Below are 22,961 nucleotides of genomic sequence, written 5' to 3'. Positions count from 1 at the left end.
CTGGTTGTCATGTCAGTTTACGAAAGACTGCGAGGCAGTCAGGCAAGTTGGCCAGCAGAGGGCGCCATCCGTCTTTGCCACATCCGCAGGCCATCGGGCGGGCGGGCGCCATCTTGCTGCGCAAGAGGCCACGCCCCCGGCAAAGCCAGCCCGACCTCCATTGGCCGGCCCGGTCGCCCGGCCCCTCTTGATTGGCCACTGCGGGGAGCGTGTGGCGCTACAAAGCCAGCTGAGCTCAAATCGCTCGCCACTCACGCGCGTCGCACCCGAGCCAGGAGGAGGAGGAGGAAGATCAACTGGACGAGGAATGGGAATGTTCTAGATAAAGCTGACGTTTGTTGGAGCCTCGCGAATCGAGACGTTTTGTTTTCCATGAGTACTGCCAGGTGAGAAGTAGAAAAAAAAAAAGGTCGTCAGCTCGCCAAAGTTGACAGCTGGCTTGGCTTTGCTTTGGCCTCTCCTTTCAACTTCCTTCCTTCTTCCTTTCAAGTCACTCGATTAGCTCACTTTGGAACTTTCATCTTGTTTGAGTCAGAAAAGCAAAAAGAGGAAGTCCAAATTCCCAAATCAAAAGTCTGTGGAAATCCACAAAAGATCATTTGGAGACGGAAATAATTTTTGCTTGTCGAAGACGACAAAGCAAAAGAAGTGAATGTCGAATGAAGTTCTTCACAGTTGACAAAGAAGAGCAAATGTTGACCTTGAACAAGATGAATGGAGGCCACTCCAAAACTTTGTCAAGGTTTTGTTGACTTGCATGACGGGCAAACTCGAGACTTCCTTTTCTTGCCCTCACACCAAATGAAAGTCATTTGCGATTGATTTCAAGTCGTCACGGCATTTTGTTTTCAAATACTTCTCCGCTGCAAAAGTTGACTCGAGTCTTCAGCGGATGACGTTGACTCGCTTGATCGGGAATGGACAAATATTGCTTCTTCGTTCTCCACTTCTACACGAAGAAAAAAAACAAAAACGTTAGCAAGCATTTTGCATTTATTTCACAGAAGATAAATTGAGGTGAAAGTTCAAATCCACCCAAACGAGACGCAAAGTTACAAATGATCGAAACTTGAAGTTAATTGGAGCGAATTGAGTCGCTTCCACTTTTTGAATATTGTCGAGACTGACGATAATAAAATGACCTAAGTTTCTGCTCAAACAAGATTAAAAAAAAAACCCAAATCATCAAGTCGAGAAACTTGAAGTAACGTGAGCAACAGTCCGTTTGACTTTTGACCGATTTTTGCCACTTTGAATTTGTACAAAAGTGGCGACGGAAGCGTTTGGTGTGCAAGCTCGTCTGTGCGTCACTCACCAACCATGTCTCTCCGTCCCGTCCCGCAGCCTCGTACGCTCCTTCAGTCCGTCGGCGATGCCCGGCCCGGTCGTGCCGATGGACGTGGCCATGCGCTTCTACATCAGCCACTCTCCTCCTCCTCCTCCTCTCAGGGGCTTCCTGAGCGCCTACGAGGCTCCTCGCCATCGGACCAAGAGCCGAGCCCAGCGGGACCGGGACCGGGCCGCCGCACTCAGGCCTTGCTTGAGCAGCCATGACAGCTGGAGCGGAAAAGGCGAGAAGAAGAAGGTGGTGTTCGCAGACTCCAAGGGAATGTCGCTCACCGCCGTCCGCGTCTTCTCCAAAAACGAGGAGCTGGAACGCGGCGTGGACGAGTTGCAGTTTGACATGAGCGACCTGGAGAACGCCGCCACGGACCTGAGGATCCGCTCGGCCCGCAGCCTCGTGCTGGACTTCGAGCAGCCCTCCGCCGACTACCTGGACTTCCGGAACCGCCTGATCCGGAACTCGGTCTGCTTGGAGAACTGCTCGCTTCAGGAGCGCTCGCTGAGCGGCACGGTCAAGGTGCGCAACGTCGGCTTTGAGAAGCGCGTGCGGGTGCGGGCCACCTTCGACTCGTGGGCCAGCTTCGTGGACGTGGACTGCACCTTCATGAACAACGTGTACGGCGCCCACGACACCGACACCTTTGCCTTCGTTCTGGACCTGCCCGCCGACATCCCGCCCCAGAACCGAGTGGAGTTCTGCGTCCGCTTCGAGGTCCGAGACCGGACCTTCTGGGACAACAACGACGGCAGGAACTACGCCGTCAAGCGCGTGGGCTGGACCGGCGCGTCCTCGCCGCCTCCCGCCGAGCGCAAGAAGGCGAGCGGCGTCAAGGTTCTGGAGATGGACTTGGAGCAGTTGGGAAGTCCTCGCATGTGCAGCGGCTTCTTCCCGGGCTGGCAAAGCTGGAACCACGTGGATGCCGCTGTGCCCTACTGGTGACCGGCCGCCGGCCCACCACGTCACTGACGGACGTTACGTCCTTCATATTGAAGGGGAGCCGGCGGGCGGGTCCGTCCTGACGGGCGCACGGCCCACCTTTTCGGGACATGTTGATGATGTCATCAGAAGACTTTTTGCTTCTCACGCTTCTGGTACTTCCGCAGGTGGTGCTCTGCATCTTTTGTGATTTGCACAGACTGCGTGTGTGCGTGTGCGAGGCCGCCAATCAAAAGTTTCTCTTTGGCATTATTGTAATGTTGTTTGGAATAAACGTTTCTATTTGTGCACTCTTCTCTATTTCCAGTATTTATCGATTCGGGGTGCCTAGCGGTTCGCACGTGTGCCTCGCAGTTCGGGGTCGGAACGTGCGCTCGGGCCATCCCGTGTGAAGTGCGCGTGTTCTTGCCTCGCTCCAGTGCAGTCCATCGCAGGTCGGGCGAGCTCGTCGTGCGACCGGGCCGTGCCGTCACAACGTGACGCGTCTTCCGAGCCAACGCTCCATCTTGGACTCATCATCCGGACCAAAAAGAATCTCCGGCCGGAGGGATCGCCGTTTCCTGCCGCCGCATTCCTGGCAACTCACGGCCGCAATCGCGCACGCAAACATTGGCGCATCTCCGCAAGAATGAAATGTCCCGAAACAAGAAAAGACACGACGTTGACGAGGAGCCAAACACGTCCGCTCACGTAACATCTCCGCAACGGTCCGTGTGCGCATCTCAAACGCGCGCATGTGACATGGGAACAAACAAAAATGAACACGCCTCAAAACGCGTCCGAAACGTCCAAACAAGTTCCGAGCGCGCGCATCAAAACGTCACAAATGGACGAGCTACGTTCACACACCAGAACGCGAAGCTCACACACGGCGCGTGGATGCAAACTCCATAAGGCACACAAACAATCATGTTGCATGCCAACACGTGTGTGACGATGCACGTGTGTCGGAACATGAACATGTCAAAAGCGTTTCCCCGAACACGCGCAGGGCACTTGAGGACATGCGTGAAAAAAGAAAAAAAAGTGCGTGTGTTTGCATTGCGAGTGGCGTGCCAGGCGAAACGCGCGCGGGCACCGCCAGGCCTCGGTGAGCCAGCGAGCACGTGAGCGCTGAAGATAAGAAGAACCTTGAAGGATTTTATGGAGCAGGACGGCGCAGCTCAAACATTGATCACCCGACTCCGCCTCCTCCGGGCCGACGAGCCAAACGAGGTCCAAATTGTTCCCGGCGACACGACCGCACCGTCGACGTCTCATCACGTCCACGTCGTCGTCGTCCTTCGATGGGCAGACAAAAAAAAAAAGAAATTAATCACTCAATGAGCAGCACGAGCGCGGGAAAAATGCGACAAAAACAGAAAGAGTCCAAAATTGGAAACAGTTGGGGAGCAGCAAGAACAATTGTAGAGGAAGAAATGGCAAAAACCAAAAAACTGGAAGAAGTGCGAGCAAATATCGCCATTGGCAACCAAACTTTCAAACCATTACTCATGGGAGTGGCCCAAACACACACACACACACACACTCGAATGATGTTTCTCACCCCTGACATTGACCTCTGAACTCCCGCCATGCCAGTCAAGTGGATGTTGACAGCGCAGCGCTAATGTTAGCATAGCGCTAACGTGTTTTGCGAGTCCACGCGTCGAGCGAACGTCGGATGAGCCAAAACGAACCCAAAGCTGCCGAAGCGACTTGAGTTGCCGTGGCTGTCGCTAACGTAGCGTCACTCGCTTAGCACGCGCTAGCTTGGTGTGCTGCAAATGAAAGCGGCAAGTCCAAACGATTTGAACAAAATATCAATCGGCTCATTTTTCGGAATGGATGGAAAAAATGAATTGCCTCCCTTTATTCAAAAGCAGGACATGATTTCAAATCGACAGCGCAAAAAAACGCCTCAATAGATTCAGTTTGGTCATCACATAAAAATATTCATCATCGACTTGCAAATGTTTGCAGACGTCTTATTTTGCAATCACTCGTCAATATTTGCCGGCGGGAGTTTGAAATGCGGACAAGTTGGACTCTCGAAACAATCGACCGATTCTTTGATCATCCATCGCTCAAACGCGCACACGCTGAGACGCGTTGGCAGCTTCATGCTAACCGGAAGGGCCGATCCAAAATTAGGCTGCCTTCGAGAGCAGATAAGATGAAAGATAGAAGCCAGAAAGGCGTGCGAGCAAAAAGAAGATAAGCTAACGTTGTCTTTTGCTGCTCGTTAACTTCTTCAAGTGGGTCAACTCGGCTCAGCGCTGATAAAAGTTCCGGCGGAGAACTCCGAAGAGTTCACTTCACGGACGACTGGGGGGGGACGTCCGCTGCGGTCTGCACGACTCGCCGTGTCTTCTCGCGGCTCACGTGATTGGACCGCTCGTTTTTTGTTCTCAAGCACTTCACCTTTCAGTCAGAAGAAGAAAAATGTGCAATTTCTGAATAAAGCGGTTCGGCATCACAACAATTTCCTTGCGTGAAGGACGACGCATTTGAAATGTGGATTGCGCAAGTCTTTCGCAGTCAAACTTTCAAGCCAAACTGAACATTTTTGAAAAAGCTCAAGTGCTCGGAAAAAAAAAACAGCGTTATTGATAACATTGATTGTGAGTGATTATTGTCTTTACTGCAGTTATTCCAATTATTAGGAAGATTAGAAATAAACGTTTGCAGATGTGCTGGCGACCAGTCCAGGGTGAACATCCAAAATTCGCAAAACGTATCGGAATTTGGATTATTATGAGAATGTCCGTTGACTAAAATGATATTCGAATGCAATAAAAAGCGAACAAAAATTGCATTGCCGAAGCAATCAGGAAGTGGGTGGTTTTGAATTGAGCCGGCCCGCCCACTTGGCGAGGGGTAAAGCCCCGCCCACTCTGGCACAACAGCGGTGCCAAGAGAGCAAGTGACGGCAATGAAACCTTTCACGCGTGCTCGCACGCGACGTGCGGTGAAAAAGAAGAAGAGGAGGAGGAAGATGTTCGATGACGAGCATGAAAAGCAAAAGTTTGTCGAGTGTTGGTCATGAAAGGATCACGAAGCCTCACGCAACCCAATATTGCATCGAAATATTTCCCATCTGGCTCCATGACGGGCACGCTCGTGCACGTTGGCGCAAGATGTCTGCCACTCGCATTTGGGCGGCGGCGGCGGCGCGCTGGCATCCAATCCTGCTTCTTTTTTCTTTTTTTTCTTCTTTTCGGCGTGACTTTGCACTTTTGACTCAAAGCGCTTGCGCAAACATTTATGAGCAGCAAAGCCTTCTTGTCTCGTCTGCGGGTCGAAGGGCGAGCACGAGCACGAGCGCTGACCTACTTTCGCAAGCTCGCGTCCAACGTTTATGCCATTAAAATGCATTTTGATTGACTGCAGCTGCTTCCGTACATGAACACAACGTCACATTTGGACCTTCTCTCTTTTTTTTTCCCCTTTCTATATTGCCATGGCAACGTCATCTGTCCCGACTGCTGGCCAAATGGAACTTTCCCAACAATATAAATGAACAATGAAGCTGATTCTCAAAATCCAGCTCTCTCCTTCTAAAACTTGTCATTTTGGTAAAAATCAAAAGTCTCTCTCGGCGCCGCTGAATGTACAGAAAAGCTCGCCGGGCTCACCTGTCAATCAGATCTCGCTTTTACAGCCTGGAAAAATGGACGTCTAACTTTCATCCCATCACCAAGACGATGTTGCCACAAACAACTCGAGCCAAGACGCAAAATTGCAACAAAAAGTGCAACGTTGAAAATCATTTTGATGCTCGAAATCCACAAATGGCGACAACGCCGTTGTCAGCTCGCATTTTCAGCGATTGCTTTCAAACGTGTTTCTTCTTTTTTCAAACTCATGGCTGCATTTAATCGAAATGGCCTTTTTGAATCTGACCTCACAATCACACACACTTCAAATCTTTCTCGGCTCAACGCGATGTCATGGAGGTTGCTTCGAACCGAGTTACTGTTACGAGTTTTTTTTCACGATATCCAGATTGTGTCCTTTTCCGGTTGGGCATTCGTGGTCGCGCTCTGAAGTGGTTTGGATCCGATTTGGCGGGCAGGATTTTTTTGTGTTCGCCTACGTTCCGCTCCGCCGCGCTGCATGACGGTGTTCCACAGGGTTCTGTTTTGGGGACCTTGCTCTTTTCATTGTATTTTATTTGGGAGCGCACACAAGGAAGTGATGCAACAGGTCGTTTTTTTTTAAACAAAACAGACAAACAAAGAGTTGGCAGCTCAAGTGAGGTCAAGAGGAGGAGCTTTTGCAGAGGAAGATGGGGCCGAATGACAAGGGGCAGGGCTAACGCGGCTGTTTTGGAACGTGATTGAGTAGGGCAAGTTTGTTTCCAAACAAGACGAGAACAAACAAGACCAGGACTTTGAATGGAGTACCTGGGATCGGGAGGGGGGGGGGGGCTTGGGCGGGCCTCGTAATGTAGGCTAAGCAAAACAATGTCGATGTAGCCGGCCAATAAGCACTTCGCCACCTTGGCCCCGCCCCCTGGACCCCAAATCCCAACAGAAAACAGATCAATGAATGAAAAAGGTCCGCTGAAAGTTGTTGGCCAAGCAGCGTGCACGTTTCGTGTGCACGTGCGCACGCGCGTTGGGGAGCAGGGTGGGGCTGCGCAATGAATTGAAAGTGTATTGCACTGGTGAGGGGAGCTCTCTAATCTCGTTGCACTCTTGAGTACAATGACAATAAAGGGATTTCTAATTTTAATACTCAATTGCAAAATTGACATCATTGTAAAAAAAAAAAGATGATTATATTCCATATAAAATTGTTCACCTCATTTTCCAATACGCCCCAAAATTTGGCGTTCTATTGAAATTGTTTGTGAAGATCTTACAACACCTCCAAGTGGATCGCCAGTCGACGCCAATGCACTTTGTTTATACAAGGAAACCATCATCAAATTTCGACATGAGCATCTTTTTTATGAAGATACAATTCATTCCATTTTTAGTTTTGTACCCCCCAAAATGATGTTTTGTCCTCGTTGTGCAGCTTTCGCGCAGCTCATACAATCAAACAAGATAAGCGTGTCAGTGCAAGTCCTTTTCGTTACTCAATGACTACTTTTGCCACATACGAACATATTCAAGCACGTTCATCCTCACGCAGCGAAACACCAACGAGTTCATCCAGCGAAGACCACATGGAAACGTTCGTGACGCTTTTGAAATGCGGGCCGCAATCGAGCGCTTTCCTCCACAAACGCAATTCAAACTGATTTTGCTTCCTAACGCGAAACGTATTCGGGCAGAACGCGCCAATCTCAGCAGGAGGCCGCAAAAAATCCAAACGCTCGCCGTCGGGAACAGGCCCACTTTCAAGCCGCCGTCGTTTGGAAAATGACGAGCACGCTCACCGACTGGCTCGTCCCCCCCCAAAAAATAGCAAGCGGGCCAATTTGGCACATTTTGAGCTTGAAAAGGCAACACAGCTGCCTACGTCCTCAAATACGTTCTTACGTCAGTCCAAATCCCACCGAAACGCGTCCACAAAATTTGGTGTTGCCAAATTGTCGCTTTGAGATGAGCAAGCGAAAAGTCGTTTTGACTCGTTTTTCGTTTTCCCGATCTTTTGCTTTTGACCGTCTTCAGCTTTCATTTGTTTTCTTGTGTTTATGGGCAACGCAGCAACGGTCGCCCTCAACTTGAGGAACGCGCTCGTACCTTTGAGGGAGGTGACGCCACGCGACGCCACGCCACACGCATCATTCCTTGCTGCGGAAACGACAAGACGACTCGGCGGCGTCTCGTTATGACAAAACATTTTTTAAATCTCTTCAATAGTTTGAAATAGTCACTTCCATCCCGAGTCTCCTCGCCGACACGCTTCCATTCTTGCGTTTGTCCCGTCGAGCGAGATTTTGCTTTGCGCTCGCCGACTAGCTCGCGGGCTTCGAGACTCAAATTCATGTTTCATTCCGCACACGAGATGACAACGAGGACGACAACGCTGTGGACGAGACAAAGTTTCAAGCAAAACTTTTAATGTTAAACGTTGACATTGACAAAAAGCGCAAACAGGAAGTGAACGCACGCTAGGCTCAAGGCCACCATGTCCGCTTGCTAACAGCAACTTTCAGTCAGACGCTTCAGAACTTGACAAGTTCTCGCCACCGGATTCGAGGCAGCGGCGTCTCGTCGTCGGCTTGTCAAGATCCGGTCGCCGGTCGTCAAGTCACGGTCATCGGGTTTTCTAGTCGTCGCGTTCTCGTGCTCGACACTTCCCTGGAGTGTCAGAGACAAAGAAGCCGGTCATTCGGGGGGCCACTGGAGAAGGGGGCGGGGGGCGTTGTGACCCCCATAAACCACCTTGGCTCCTGGCCACCAGCGCCACTTGTGCACGTTGCCATGGAAACCAGGCCAGCAGGGCGTCCACAATTTGAGGGAAAGCTTTGCGGAATCGCAAACCGCTCGCTTCCCGCTTTATTTTGCGCGTCCGCCTGCTGCTAAGCTAATGCTAAAGCTAACACACGTCCGCGTTGCAGCGGCCAATCAAACGGTTCGGATGCTGCGTTTCTTTTTCAACGCGCCGCAATGTCAAACATGGCGCTCACGTTCGGTCATCTCATCTTCAGCGTCTCGTTATCGAGTTGGAGTCGTCAGATTCTAGTTTTCACCGTTCTAGTCGTCATCAGATAGTCGTTCCTGGCCGCCGGTTTACAGAAACTCGCGGCGGTCACGTTCTTCTGCCAGAATCGAGCCGGCCGGGTTGGAGTCAAGCTTTTTGTATTCATCTTCTAGTTGCCACGTTGGCGTCATCAGACGCTTTCTTGGGCTTCAGTGACACTTCCTGCTCTGTGCAAAGCTAATGCTAAAGCTAACACGCGTCATGGCTGCAGCTGTCTCTCCAACAGCTGCCCAACAAAAAAAAACAACAAAAAAAAACTCTCTGCTGCGGCGGCGTCCGAACACGCCGCAATGTCAAACATTGAAAAAAAAAGGAGAAAGAAAAAGTCAGCCGGGTGACATTTGGCACAATACAAGCTAACTTTCTTAGCATGTAGCTTAGCTCGATGGACTTCTTCTGACTCAATGAGGAACACGGCGGTACTGCGATACGCTAGCAGCGCTAACTTGTTCAGGCGCTTGTTCAATATAAGCAGAATTTCAAAGTGTCTGTTTAAATAAGAGTAGCAAAACAAAAAGAGCGCTAAGGGGCGCTAAAGTCGTGAGCGCCCGACAGGAGGCGTGGTGGCGAAGGGGGGGGGTCACTCAAGGCCGAAGCCCTCCGCGTTGGAGATGGCGATGGTGAGCTTGTGTTTGAGCTCCTTCCTGCTGCGATACGGCGGCAAGCAGATCTGATTGAAACACGTGTGCGACACGGGAAGCCTGAGGACACACAAACATGAACACGCTTAGACGGCCGCCGCTTTGTGGACCGCTTACAAAAACGTTGCTCGGGTTTTGGTTTTTTGCATGAAAGATGAACTTTCCATTTTTATTCATCACAATTGGGAAAGATGATTTGAATTGAATTCAATTTGTCTCTCAAGGTTTGTTCACCTTCCGAGCCGCCAACGTCGCCTCGTGCACAAATTTTGATTCCCGCTTTGAATCGCTTTTGTTGCAAATCACGTTTGTATTTTGCACCGTACGAGGACGGCGGTCGGCGTGCTCGTACCAGTCGGTGGGCGCGTCGATCTTGGAGATTTTGAAGTGGAGCTCAGCCATTCCGCCGACGGGGATGCGGTCGCTTCCTGTTGCAAAGTGCAGAAGTTTCTTTTGAAGATCCACGGGGAACGACAGCACCACGTCCCAGAAACTCCTGCGTGCGCGCACACACACACACACACACACACACATTTCATGGGCAATTTTTGAATCCGAAACAAAGTTGCCACGCACGTTGCATGAACGCTCCGAAGCGGCTGGTTTTCACTTTTAAACGACTCGCTTCGAATTTGCGTGCGCGCATGTTTGGCGAGCGTTTGGGAGCGCCGGAAAACGAACAAAGAAGAAGAAGAAGCGGCACGGTTGATGTGAGCTCGCAAAGGAGCTTCGTTTTGGTTCACTTTGTTGATGCGGACGCAACGTTTGAAGGGCTGTTCGGATTCTCTTCTTCACACACACAAAATTGAATTTTGGATGTTAGGCTAAAGGAAGAGCAAGCGAGCGTTGCCATTTTAGCTTTGTTAGCTTAGCATGTGACGTTTACTGCATTTGTCTGTCACTTTTTTTGGAACTTGTCAACAAGGAATTGTTTTTGTTTTTTCAAATTATTTTGTCGGCATGACGACGAAGCTTTGCACGCGCGTCCCTCGGTCACCTGATGGTGGCGTCGCTCTTGCTGTATCCTTCGTAGTGCGCGGCTTTCTGCAGAGCACTCATGTCCAGCCGAGGACTGCCGCACACCAACATCTCCACTTCCTCGGGCCGAAGCAACTGCGGCAAGAACAGAAGAAGCGCATCAACGGCGCCTCATTTCCTTCATTTGGAGGTGGGCGCGAAAACGTTGCCGGTTTGTGGCGCATCGAATCAATCATTACAAAAAAAAAAAGTCATCAGCAACACGTCGCCGTCGCCAATAAAGCAACTCGCGGAAGTCGACTTGCAACACACGCTCAGGCGACGTGATCGCAACCGCACGCGAGCGCCGTCAACTTTGACCTTCTTGTTGCGCCGACTTCATGGAAGTTCAAAGGCCGCCGAGCAAAACACCAACGTCAGAGACGAACATTCGGAAGCGTCCCGGTCGGACGCTCGTGTCGTGGACGAGACGCGAGGACGGAAGCGCTTTTGGGCCCGAACCGAACCGGGTCAAGTATAGAATTGCGAAAAGAAACGTCGCAATGTTTGAACTGAGAGTTGAACGGAGAGCGTGCGAGACACAGCAAAGTGAGAAAGAGAGCAAAGCGAGCCAGCAAAAACACCAAAGTCAAACATGCGGCTGTGTGAAGAAGCAATTGAGAGGCAAGAGAAGCATCTCAAGTTCCGTTTCCTAAAGTTCGATGAATACAACTCATCTGTGAATTTGCCTCATCTGACAACGAGAGTCTGAGAACGATCACTTCATAAAGCTGCGTTAAAAAGCGTCTCTCGGTCTTTAGAATCGTCTTCATAGCTCATTTAATAACATGGAGACCCGCGGTTCATCGTTCCCTTTTATTTTGGCCGATAATCGGGTGTGTTTTCTCGTTTGGAAATGACACTAAGTGGACGCGAAAAGGAAACTGTCCAGTGGATGACCTTGAAATAATGTTGAAGAATTCGGAAACGTGGGCTGTTAGCCTCTCGTCACGGACGGAGGCTTTTTTTTTTTTCGTGCCGAGGCGTTCCGTCGAAACGCAGACGCAAGGATGAAAACGATAATTTTTCTGGATGAGGACGGAGTGGCGATGACGCAAAGTCGCGGGCGTGACAAAATCGCCTCAAGTGGCCATCTTTGACGTCAGGCTTTATAAAGTTATCAAGAAGCATTTTTGTCAACGTCCCAAGATGTCGTCGCGCTCACGTTCGTCCCTCCGACCAACACCGAGGGTCCGCTTTCTTGTTATGCATAAAAATGCGTCCCTCAAAGCACGACCGTTAACGCTCGATTTTTATTTGCCGCCGACCGACAGCTCGCCATCGAGCCGAATAGATCGCGCGACACCAAGAGATGGAATCTTCATCTCGTCAACTCAACTAACTTTTTAGATGCGTCCGGCAAACGTGCACACGGTGACGTACGTGGAAGGTGTAGAAAAGTGCGTGAATGTCGCCCAACTCACCATGAGGGCGTCGGAGGCGCACACGCTGTGGAAGCCGTGGTAGAAGGCGGCAAACTGCTTGGAGATGGATTTATTCAGCAGGAAGTCCACGTAGAGCTGCACGTACTCTGGCGAGGGAACGACAACCACGACACATTGAGCGCCTCGCCGCACGCCGAAACATGGCAAACACAATGACAAACGGCGTGCAACGTCAACAACGCGCACAAAGCGGCAAACGACAACACACGCAACACCGGCCGACCTCGCGACGCCTCAAAAAAAAAAAAAAAGCGAGGTCGATCGTGTTGAAAAACGGCGTCAAGACACGGCCAAGAGGAAGCTGCAATACAATAAGTTGCGTGTGCGTGTAAAAGAGGCAAAGTCCAGCTTTTCGTGTTTGGCGACGGTGAGAAAGGCTCGCTCGCAAAATCCCACGTTGCGCCCAGCCCCCGCTCGGCGTTCCTCAGGGTTCTGTTTCGGGGCCCCTGCTATTTTCGATTTTTATTTGCTGCCGCCAGCTTCCACCCCACGAAAACATGAAATTTCCTTCCGTCAGATCGATGTCCCGCTGAGCAAAAAAGACGCTTTCTTCTTAAGACAACTTCAGAAAAAAATCAAAATTTCTTAAATTTCAACAAAAAGAAAACCAGAAGTTGTGGCGTTCGGTCGCAGTGGCCCTCTGACTTTCAACCCTGGTGACCTTTGACCCCTGGCATCTTATCTAAAGCCAACAGTCAACAAAATGTTCCACGCAGCTTCTTTCGTCTTCGGCAGCAGGCGAAACGGGAAGCCGTGCCTTGGCTCCATCAAGGCGACTTTGTGGTCACGGACTTGACTTTGGAGTCAGCCGGCCCTCCCTCAAGCAGCTCCAGTTGCGGCTCGTCTTCTGAGTGGAAGCCCGCGAGACGGATCGCTCCGCTCCAATCTCGGCCTCACTTCGCTTTCAGATACGCCAGTTCGTCTCAAAGCAGGAAATGGCCTCGTCCTCAGCTACATCTCGGAGCCGGTCGGATTTGTGGAGCGGACGCTACAGGAGGGTGCCGAGAACCGAATGGCCCCTCAGAGGGGGCGGAGCCTTTTCGGACGCTCGTTGAATTGTTCCACCGGCCGCGAGACGTCGTCGGCATAGACGGAAGGACAAAGACGAGTCGATCGAAAGAAAAAGAAAAGAGCGGCAGATTACCTTTGCGGTTGTGTTCGGTGACGGCAATCTTGTCTCCTCCCGGCTTCAGGTTGTAGGACTTGACCGCGCCCATTTCCTCCTGCGACACCTGCCATCATGTTGATTAACGGATTGAACCTTTTTCTTCAAATGTTACGAGCATATTCATTCGGCAGATAATTAGCATGTTTGCTAGCACGGCCAATATTTTCTTCTTCTTCTTTAGCGTGCAAATGAGCTTTTTCATTCGCACTTTTGTCTTGGCAAATGAGCATGGCTAACTCGTGTTCAAACATTCGTGCTCCAAGCAATAATAGAACAAAACAAAGATGAGAACACGACCTGCGCGCAAGTCTGTTAGCAGGTTTGCGAGCATGCTTCCTTCTGACCACGTCCTGCAAAATTTGTGCCACTATTAAAGGACAGTTTTATCTTTATCTTTAAATCACAAGAATTGATATCGAAATTCAAGCACTCAAGGACATTTGTTAGCATGTTTGCTAGCATATTTGCTAATAAGATGAAGAGCATGTTTTTGTTGTGTATTTTTAGCATAATGAGCAATTGCTGAGACATTTGTGGTCGGAAATAGTCGTTAATAGAACAAGAATTATGACAAGCGCCAGAAAATGACGACTAAAACGACAACGGCAATTTGGTTGGATTCAACTTTGTCATCGCACGTGACAAGAAATTGAAGATGATTTCCTTCGGGGCTGATCGCAGATGAAGCGGCATTGATCGCGCTGTCATCGATGATCTTAAGTTCCGTCTGCAGCTAAAAGGGGCCACAGTCTCGCCCCTCCCCCAAATACATAAATAAATAACGGCTTTCCGATTGTAAAAAATGATTTTAGAGCTTTGAAGTCAGATCATGTCGGTGAAGTCAAACGAGGCCTGACTGGAAGCAGCCTGGAGTGACTTCCTGCTCGCCGCTAGCCACATTCCACGCACGCACGCACGCACGCATGCCCCTCCCCCCTCAGGCCTTTACATAATGTTTGCCTCCACTCTGGTGCGACTTACTTTTAGAAGTCAGCTGCTGCTTTCACTTGAGCAGGAAGACGAACGTGAACGCGTTCGCTCGCGTTCCGCGTGTACATTTCACGGACACGTTTGCACCAAACATCGTTTGGAATCGTTTGAATGTTTTCAAAGTCATGAATTAATTGCGCATATACGTTTATTGCGTTATTTACAACAAATTGAGGAGCCGATCAAACCTTGTTCAACTTCAAATGAAACAAATTTTCAGCCTCTCGGATGTAAATATTCTTAGCATCGTCATCGTCGTCATTATTCTGCCTTTCATTTGGGAAAGAATCAGCAACATTTTGGACAAAGTTGTGACGGATACGAGTCAATTCTTATCGATTTATGTTGGCGCACTTTCGGCACGCTCAATTTGGAAAAACTTGATGAATGAGCTAAGTTAAAAAAAAAAATCCTTAATGTTTAAAAAAAGAAAAAAAAAAACTCATTTATTATTAAATAATTGTGAGTTGCAGCCCTGGTATTGCTCCAAGGTGAGATTTTATGCCATCTAGCAAAGGGATTTTATTTTGTCGTGAGAAACTTGACTTTGACTAAATCAACAAGTGAACTGCATCAATTGAATTTTGCATGTGTGCGCTGACAACCTGAAAAGTGAGGCACAAGTCTTCCTCCACGTTTCCATCGCATTTCAGCAACTCCTCCAAACCGTGAGCCAGCTCCTGTCCACGCACGCACACGCACACGCACAGAGCAGGCAGGTTTGTGTGTCAAGTACGCCAGAAGTTGTGTAAGAAGTGTGCAACAAGAGCACCATGTTAGCTTTCTTGAAATAGTCCAAATAAATTACGTCACATAATGTGTGTGTGAGAGAGAGAGAGAGATCTTTTGGAAGGGTTGTGTTCTCGTTCTTTGACTCTTGCTCAGCTGAACAGAAAGACACGCAGATGAAAGTGACACCAACGAGTGAAAAGTTTGAATTTGTCTCCCTCTGCAGGCAGCAACCAGAAGTGCAGCTAAACCGAACACGTTTCCCCAACGGCGATACTTTTTGGCCACGAGAGCAAAAAAGACACTCGCGTGTCATGCATACTCAATCTTTGTTAAAACGCAAATTGTTCAGCAGAAGCAGCCCAAAAGTGACATGAATGTGACAGAAGAACGACAAACCGGCATGATCTGCTGCAGGTCGTCCAAGGTGGCGGTCGCCATGCCGACAGGGGCATTCTGGTCACATGGTACAGTGGGTGGGGTCAGCAGTTTCCTGTTACGAGACAGCGCCAGCTGACAACTTCACATTTGTTATTTCAATTAGACGTGCAAAAATGTTTCACGCTGTTCACACACACACTGACCTGTAACAGAAGAGTGGGAAGTGGATGTCCAGGGCGATGCTGTTATAAACGGCCAAGCCCATCAGCTGGGTGCATGTTAAGGACAACACGCTGACTGACAGCACCAACATATTATTGTCCATGTATTGTGTATATATATGGATGTATACGTAATATTTAACAGCTTACACATATAAGAAGCCAACCCCCCCCCCCCCCCCATCATTTATGTATCGCCACGGTAACGCCATCGCTGCCGTCGCCATGATGACTCGACGGCACTGACCAACGTCAATGAGTTCTGGGCTCAAGAAAAACACTTTTCACACAATGCTGCCATCCTGACACACACACACACACACACACGCGCGCGCGCTTTGATGACAAGAATAAACACTGACGCACACACGCTCACTGTGCAAGTTGGCAAGGCAAAGTCAGACGTTAAGTTATGTAAGCTCTGACAGCTACCAGATGCGCACACACACACCTTTTGGTCTGGTTACGCATGCGCGTGTGTTAGAGGAGACGACGCTGCACATGGGAAAGAAGCTCGTGCGTGAAGGATACCGTCCCGATGAGTTGAAACTCAGAGTAGTTGTCACACTTCCAGCTGCTGAACCAATGACAGCGAGACTCCTTCATGTACATGAACATGCCTGATACACGCACACGCACACACACACGCATCATTAGGACAGAAAGCAGCGGAAAAATAAAAAACATGGAAAGAACAGAAAAAGTCACAAAGCGTATGGAAAGAAGAATGACAGAATGGAGGGAAAATGCGTTCAAGGGAAGAACACGGAAAAGAAAATGACCACGTAAAGTGAAAAGAACCGGAAAAAAAAAGAAAGAAAAGAAGTCGCGGGTGCGGCTCGTCACACCGACCGTAGTCATCGTGGAAGATCCGTCGAAGCAGAAGCAGGAACCACTCTTTGGTCAGGCCGCCCATGTCGAGTCCCGCCTCCCCGATGAACGTCACGCGCAGTTTCTTCTTCAGGTCGCAGCGCTTCCGGCTCAACTGAACACACGCACGCACGCGCGCACGCACACACGCGCTGTGATGTCACGGGCAGCACGGCGAAACTCTTTCCTTCTTTCAAAAGTGAAATCAAACACGAGCTTGCTCAAGCGGGCATTTTTTGGGGGCGCGGCACTCGAGGTGCAAAAAAAAATTAAGAAATAAATGAAAAAAAAACTGCACTGACCTCATCCAGCGAGTCGGCGAGGAGTTGCGCCCGTCGCACTTTGATGTTGAGGAACAGGAGGTTCATGTCCACGCGTTGTCGTCGAGACACTTTGCTCACCAGACTTTGCTGTTGTACAAAAAAAAAAAAAAGACTCAGCAAACATCCCAACGAGAGCAAAACCAGGATAAGCCGAGACGAGGAGGACGCACGCTCACCCTGGCCCGTCTGATCATCTGCTGTTCCGAGTCCTTCTGGATGATGGCCTTCTTCACCGCCGTGGACAGGATGAAGGGAAACTGGCAGAAGGAGAACCTGAAGGAAAAGCGCATCGCAACATCAAAAAGGAAAGAAATCAATAAAAGAGAAAGCGAGCGCAATTCTGACGCCGACGACTTTGCAACTTTATTATGGAATTGGAATGCGCTGACTGTCATGACCGACATGTCCCTGTAGGTGGCGCCCTGACTCATCACATCACGTCCTTTACAAGGGAGAGAAAGAGAGACAGCAGAAAAGATTTGCAAAAGCGGCTAATTCAGAGAAAATGGAAACAAACTTCCGTCTGCTCTTTGCGTCGATCTCGTCAAGCTTGCGTGCGAAAACACTGAGCACCAAAATGGAGCCCAAAAAAAAAAACGCATTTGCTTCCAAACGAACAAAAGAGGAGCAAATACTTTGTCCATTTCAGTTTCTCAAATGTGAAAACGTTCTTTTTTTTGCAAGGACGGCGACGGCGGGACCGACCTGCCGGAGTTTCCGTAGCTCTGCCAGGTTCGGTACTCGTCCATGAAGTCGATGTGCTCCAGCGTGATGTTGTAGAAGTCGGTGAAAGGCATGATGGGCGGCGACGACACGCTGTTGGCCGCGTCTGAACGCCACAATGAGAACGCCGCGAGGTGAAAAGGGACACCCACATCCAAACGACGCTTCGACTCGAAAACGTTTTTTTTTGTCATCCTCCGTCAAAGCGGAACGATGACACCGCTTGCTGCATTTTGGAATCCAGATCAATTTTTTGGGATCCGATTCCAAACTGGGATCACTCGTTCATCGTATGAACGATAACAGAATAATGAGACAATATGTCACATATTGAGTTGCCGTGCAATTCAACAAAATTCACAATTTGAGCTTCAGAGGGAGTCCATTTTTTTGTTTCTGTGTGAAAATCAATTTGGATGACAATTGAGCAAACTAGCACTCGTTTTACAATGTCTAATATTTCGTTCTATTGAAATGTTGCAAAAGTTCGACGGCCGTTTATTTTGATTGCTTTTGCTCTCGTCAAAACGGGACGTCGTTTTAAAGTGAAGCTGCCAAAATAGAAATCGGTCGGGCAGAAAATCGGCAAAACACGATTTTTGCAATCGTCTTATTTGGGCAAAACGCAAAATGATTTGTCGGAGGATGGCAGAAAATGAAGAGAAGCAAGTTCCACAAAATATGGAAACAATCCTTGATGAAAATAAAGGCAAAGACCACGCCGGCGCACTCACTGAGGAGGGCGAGCACTTTGGCGGCCGACGGGATCCACCAGGAACACTTGGAGGCCGGAGGAAGGTCGTCGGGCTCGGCGGGGAAAAGCCGAGTGGAGATGAACTGCAGGAGGCGCTCCACCAGCTGACGGAAGCGCCGCACGGACAACCTGAGACGAGCGAGCGCACCGTCGTCACACCTTCGACATCGTCGTCTCGAGTGAGCGTCGCGGCGGTCGCGTGGCCGCCGCCGTCATCGTCATTGTGGGTCGTCATCGACGTCACGGTCACGATCGGCGGCGTCTTCGTCATCATCACGTTCGACATGGCGAGCGCTTACTTTTTCAGCCAGTGCACCAGGAAGTGATGATCGGCCTCCGACAGGGCGGCCATTTGCCTCAGCAGGTGAGCGTAGATCACGTACGTGCCGGTGCTGGAATACTGCGGGTTCTGCAAACGTGCGAGCGAGTGAAGGCGAGCCATCCAAGATGTTGACGGACTAAATGACTTAAGCCCCACCCCCTTACCAAACGTCGGCTCACCTGAACAAGGATGAAGTACGCACGCAGGTCGTCTTTGGTCCGAGGCCTGAACACGCACACGCACGATGAGAATGAAACGTTGACGCTTGTTCAAGTGTAATGTGCATGCCAGACCACTAGGGGGTGACGTCGGCATGTGACGTGTGCCGCGCTGTCGTGTAAAAGACGCCGACGTCGAGCGCTTGTTGGCAAAGCAAACAAAAAGAAACCAAGAAGCTGTTGTGTTCGGTGCACTTGCGTGTCGCGTGTTGCGTGTGCAGTCTGGTGTTGCCGTTTGCGTGAAACGCCGACAAGACGACGTCAGCGAGGTCTTCTCACCCTTTCCACTCCCGCAGAAGGCTGTTGATGATTCCCTTCAGCACCGACTTCTGGATGTCCGCCGGCTGCACACGCAAACACGTGATGCATCTCACGCACACGCAGACAAGGACATGCGATCATGTGACAGGAAGTGACGTGCGCGCGTCACGACTAACGGTTTGGAGCAGCGAGTCGTAGACGGCGTTGATGAACTTGGCGTTGACTCCAGAGTCTTCGATGGTGTCGAAGGAGCCGTTGGGCTCCCGCTGGGAAAGAGGGCGGAGCTTAGGAGCAAACAGGAAGTGCCTGTGGCCAATGTCAAGGGGGCGTGTCTTACCTTGAAGGCGGCGTTGAGTTCAATGAAGGAGTCAAAAGTCGTCAAATAGAAATCTCCAACTTCACGCCAGTCGCCCGATAGTGCGGCACGCTCCGCCTCCTCGCTGACCACAACACGCACACGCAATGAAGCGCATCATAGCGTGACGTGTGTGTGTGTGTGTGTGTGTGTGTGTGTGTGTCTCACAGGAAGTCTTTGGTGGTCTTGCTGCGCATCGGGATGACGGGGTCACACGGGAACGGCGCTTTGACCTCCGGGGGAAGCGTGTCGATGGACGCCCGCTGCTTCATGCGGGACAGGCCGCCGATCGGAGGAAGTTCACACACTGAAGCAGAACGCACACGCACACACACTCAGTAAACGCACGAGCATCACACTTCTTGCCTCCCCATCAAACATTTTTGGCAGATGAAATTCTGCATGCTCAGCATCAGTAGCCAACATTTTACTTCATTGCTTCAAAGACACACACGCGCGCGTGCATGCGTGTGCGCGCACATACACACACCATCTGGTTTATAATTAGCCCCTTTTGTTGGCGCGTTGCTAAGGTAACGCCACAGGTGCTTTGTGGGCGCTGGAGCGGAGAAGACAAACGGCCAACGCACAACTTGAGGACACATACGCCCAAACGTCGTGTCGTCCACGACGGACTTCCTGTTTGGAGATTGCAGAAGCAAAAAGAACTTCCTGTGAGGACGCTTGGCGAGATTTGCAAAAATGTCATTAAAAAAAAAATGAAACACTTCCTGTGAGGCGGCAGAGGGATTTTTTTTTTTTTGTGTGGTTTTTGAGGGCCCGATGAGGCCGTTGTACGTGTGCTGATGTCACCCGACAGCGACAAAGGGTGTCGCCATGACAACCCTTCATCAAATAGACAACGGCACCGCCGCCGCCTCACGGCACGGCATCTCCCCCCACGTTACGTCAGCATCCATCTTGGATGGTTGCGGTTTTTTCTCCTCTGGCGGTTTGCAAGCTCGCTCGATTCTTGCAGCCTCTGTGGCCGTGGCGATCGTCGTCACGGCGACATATGATGACAACAATCGTTTTGAAGCTTCAGCAGCAGGCAAAAGAAAATGGAGGACTTTTGGGACACGCACACACTCAAGCATACATTAAACACACGCACACACTTTGCATTTTCCTACCTGGACGAGACTTGAGTGGAAGAAGAAGAAAAAAAGAAAAAATCAATAAATAAAAGACTGACCTTGTTTGAATGCAAGCGGCGCGGCGGCCATGTTGGGGTCCCTGACCCGAATCCTTCTGTGGTTGAGTGTGTTGATGAGGCTCCCCAGAGACGGCAGCGGAGGCTTCGACTTGCGGCACGGGCCCTGCCGCAACATGACATCATCGTCATCGTCACTCATGACATCATCAAAGGCATGCGGGCAAGGAGAGTTTGGTGAGCGAGACACCCCAAAACAAAATGGAGAGCGGACAGGATGTGTTGGAGGGTAAAGGTGAGGATGATGTCACTTGCAAGCCACGCCCCTTTAAATGGATACCATAATGAGAAACAACATTTTTGGGGTGTTGCGATTTGTGATAAATGCGTTTGCATTCCTTTCCAAAAAGGTTTTGCGATTCGAGCGAGCGCGACCGCGTCAACGTGGACGTCGAGTCAGGCCAGAGCATATGACGTGACATCATGATGATGACATCACGGCAAAAGTTATGCAAGTCACGTCGCTTATGCGAGCGGCTTTTTTGCCTTTTCCAAAGATGTCGCCGGCCGCGTTGGCTCACAACAACAACAACGTTCGCAAGAAGCGGCTGCCGTCAATCAATCACGCATCCGATGCCTCGTCAATCAATTTCAAAACGACGACGACAACGGCGAGCTTCATCAATTGGACCGCAAACGTGCGCCAAGCCACACTTCCAGTTCAAGTTGCACACAAATGCTTCACCAAAACACACAAAACAAGACACAGGCGATTGCAACGCAAAGACACACACCAGACACAAAAACACACACAAAGTTTGGCAAAACAGACAAAAACAAGACACAAAAACACAGCAAAGAGTTCAACAAAAAAAGAGAAAACAAAAAGATAAACACACACACACACGCGATGCACAAAAACACTGACGCAAAAAGTTACACAGTAAAGATACAAAACAAGTCAAATAGAGCCAGAAAAAGTTGCACAAAAAAAAAAACACGGAGATGCCAAAAAAGCTAACGCACGAAAACACATCTAGACGCACAAAAAGACACACTTGCTTTAGTCACACTGCATCCACAAGGGGGCCACAAGGGGGCAGTAGACGTCTCAACTCCTCTCAGCTTATCAGTGCAACGCTAATATTTAGTCGTGCTTCAAAGATGATAAAAAAAGATGACATACGGATGGCAACAGTTTTGCTCACGTTAAAAAAAAATAAAAACACAAAAACAATCAGTCCGCTTTCATGGAAGACAGCTTACGTCGGAGATTTTGTACAAATGTACGATAAACGAGGACGTGATCGCAATCGTTACATAATTGACAAGTTGTTGGCAAGAATCGCAGTGCGACTTGAAGACAAAACAAAAAGTTGCCCCAATTTGCCAGCGGCAGAAATCAAACAAACCAAAGAGCAAAATATTGTCATTCGCTAGTTGAGAAGCACGCAAGTTGCAAATGGATGTTGTGCTGCCACAATGGTTTGTGTGTTTGTTTGGAAGATAAAGCGTGGAGTTCGTGTCAGCAGCGCTGCTCGTGCTCGTGCTCGTGCTCGTGCTGTGAGCGTGAGTGTGCTTCTCGTGTCTTTTTCTTTTCTTACGCTGAAGATGGGCGGCAGCTTGTCGCGCTCGTGTTCATCCATCCTTCCTTGCTTCCTTCCTTGGTTGGTCAATTGTCGCGCTGCTGCTGCTGCTGCTGCTGCTGTCGGCCAAAAGTCTTCCAAAGAGGTCCCAAAGTGGCCCAAGTGCTCATTGTTGCGCAGTGGTCGTCATCGCAGCCGCCGCGCACGCGCCGACACGTGCGCGCGCACAAGCAATCCGGGACCGTCTTCATGTTCGCACACAAACAAAAACAAGTAAAAAAATCAAAGAAATCGACAACAAGACACACGAACGAGTCTTCGGCGGTCACACGCCATCAGTGCGTAAAGTGGCCCGAAGACGCCCGTGGCGGGCCGCCGCCATGTTGGGAGAGGGGGAGGAGCCTAAAGTTGGGCTTGGAGGAGGGCACAAGTTAGGAGGTGTGGGGGCAAAGCAAGGTCCGGGGGCCCCATGCGGACCCAACCTGCCTTTTAAGGGGCCCCACAAACGTTCACGCGGAAACCCGTCACCGAATGCATTCAAAATGCAAAATGGGAAAAAAGAAAAACACTCTTCAGACCTTCAGAAATAAATTAATTTACTATGGAAATGAGAATAGAAACGATGAATATTTAACATTATTTCATTCTTTAAATATTTGCTCGAGATATTAAGTGCAAATAATACAATAAAATATTAGGAAAAGAAATCATTATACTGGACATCTATTTCATCAAGAATTATATCATTGTCAACATTTGATTTGTGTATTTATTGAAAACAATAAAGTAAAAAACATCCGTAAAATAAAGATGCTAAACAATTCCTCAATTAATTGATTGAATACGTATAATAAAAACAATCATACGACTAAAATAAACAA

General features: G+C 49.6%; 2 protein-coding genes across 2 annotated transcripts; one reads left to right on the top strand and one right to left on the bottom strand.

The window, feature by feature from the left end:
• The first annotated feature begins 234 nt into the window (after positions 1-234).
• Positions 235-2,571, top strand: LOC148329713 (protein phosphatase 1 regulatory subunit 3C-B-like). The gene is made up of 2 exons (XM_088303994.1): positions 235-386; positions 1,345-2,571. Exons 1-2 carry the CDS (start codon positions 373-375, stop codon positions 2,282-2,284), a joined length of 954 nt encoding a protein of 317 aa, XP_088160120.1. The 5' UTR covers positions 235-372; the 3' UTR covers positions 2,285-2,571.
• A 5,686-nt stretch (positions 2,572-8,257) lies between these two features.
• Positions 8,258-22,520, bottom strand: hectd2 (HECT domain containing 2). The gene is made up of 22 exons (XM_088305162.1): positions 22,099-22,520; positions 20,537-20,660; positions 19,510-19,648; positions 19,324-19,426; positions 19,163-19,252; positions 19,005-19,069; positions 18,687-18,732; positions 18,485-18,594; positions 18,166-18,314; positions 17,414-17,537; positions 16,885-16,981; positions 16,688-16,795; positions 16,368-16,500; positions 16,047-16,135; positions 15,498-15,562; positions 15,313-15,406; positions 14,790-14,864; positions 13,171-13,258; positions 12,006-12,112; positions 10,562-10,677; positions 9,917-10,060; positions 8,258-9,624 (listed from the first exon to the last, which is right to left on the bottom strand). Exons 1-22 carry the CDS (start codon positions 22,138-22,140, stop codon positions 9,504-9,506), a joined length of 2,229 nt encoding a protein of 742 aa, XP_088161288.1. The 5' UTR covers positions 22,141-22,520; the 3' UTR covers positions 8,258-9,503.
• Between the last annotated feature and the right edge of the window lie 441 nt (positions 22,521-22,961).

This window comes from Idiotropiscis lumnitzeri, chromosome 9, assembly GCF_059441095.1.
Source record: "Idiotropiscis lumnitzeri isolate Australia: NSW breed Sydney's pygmy pipehorse chromosome 9, RoL_Ilum_1.0, whole genome shotgun sequence".
Taxonomy (NCBI): Eukaryota; Metazoa; Chordata; class Actinopteri; order Syngnathiformes; family Syngnathidae; genus Idiotropiscis; species Idiotropiscis lumnitzeri.
Note: the sequence above shows the minus strand (reverse complement) of the source record. Positions and strands in the feature narration are given on the sequence as shown.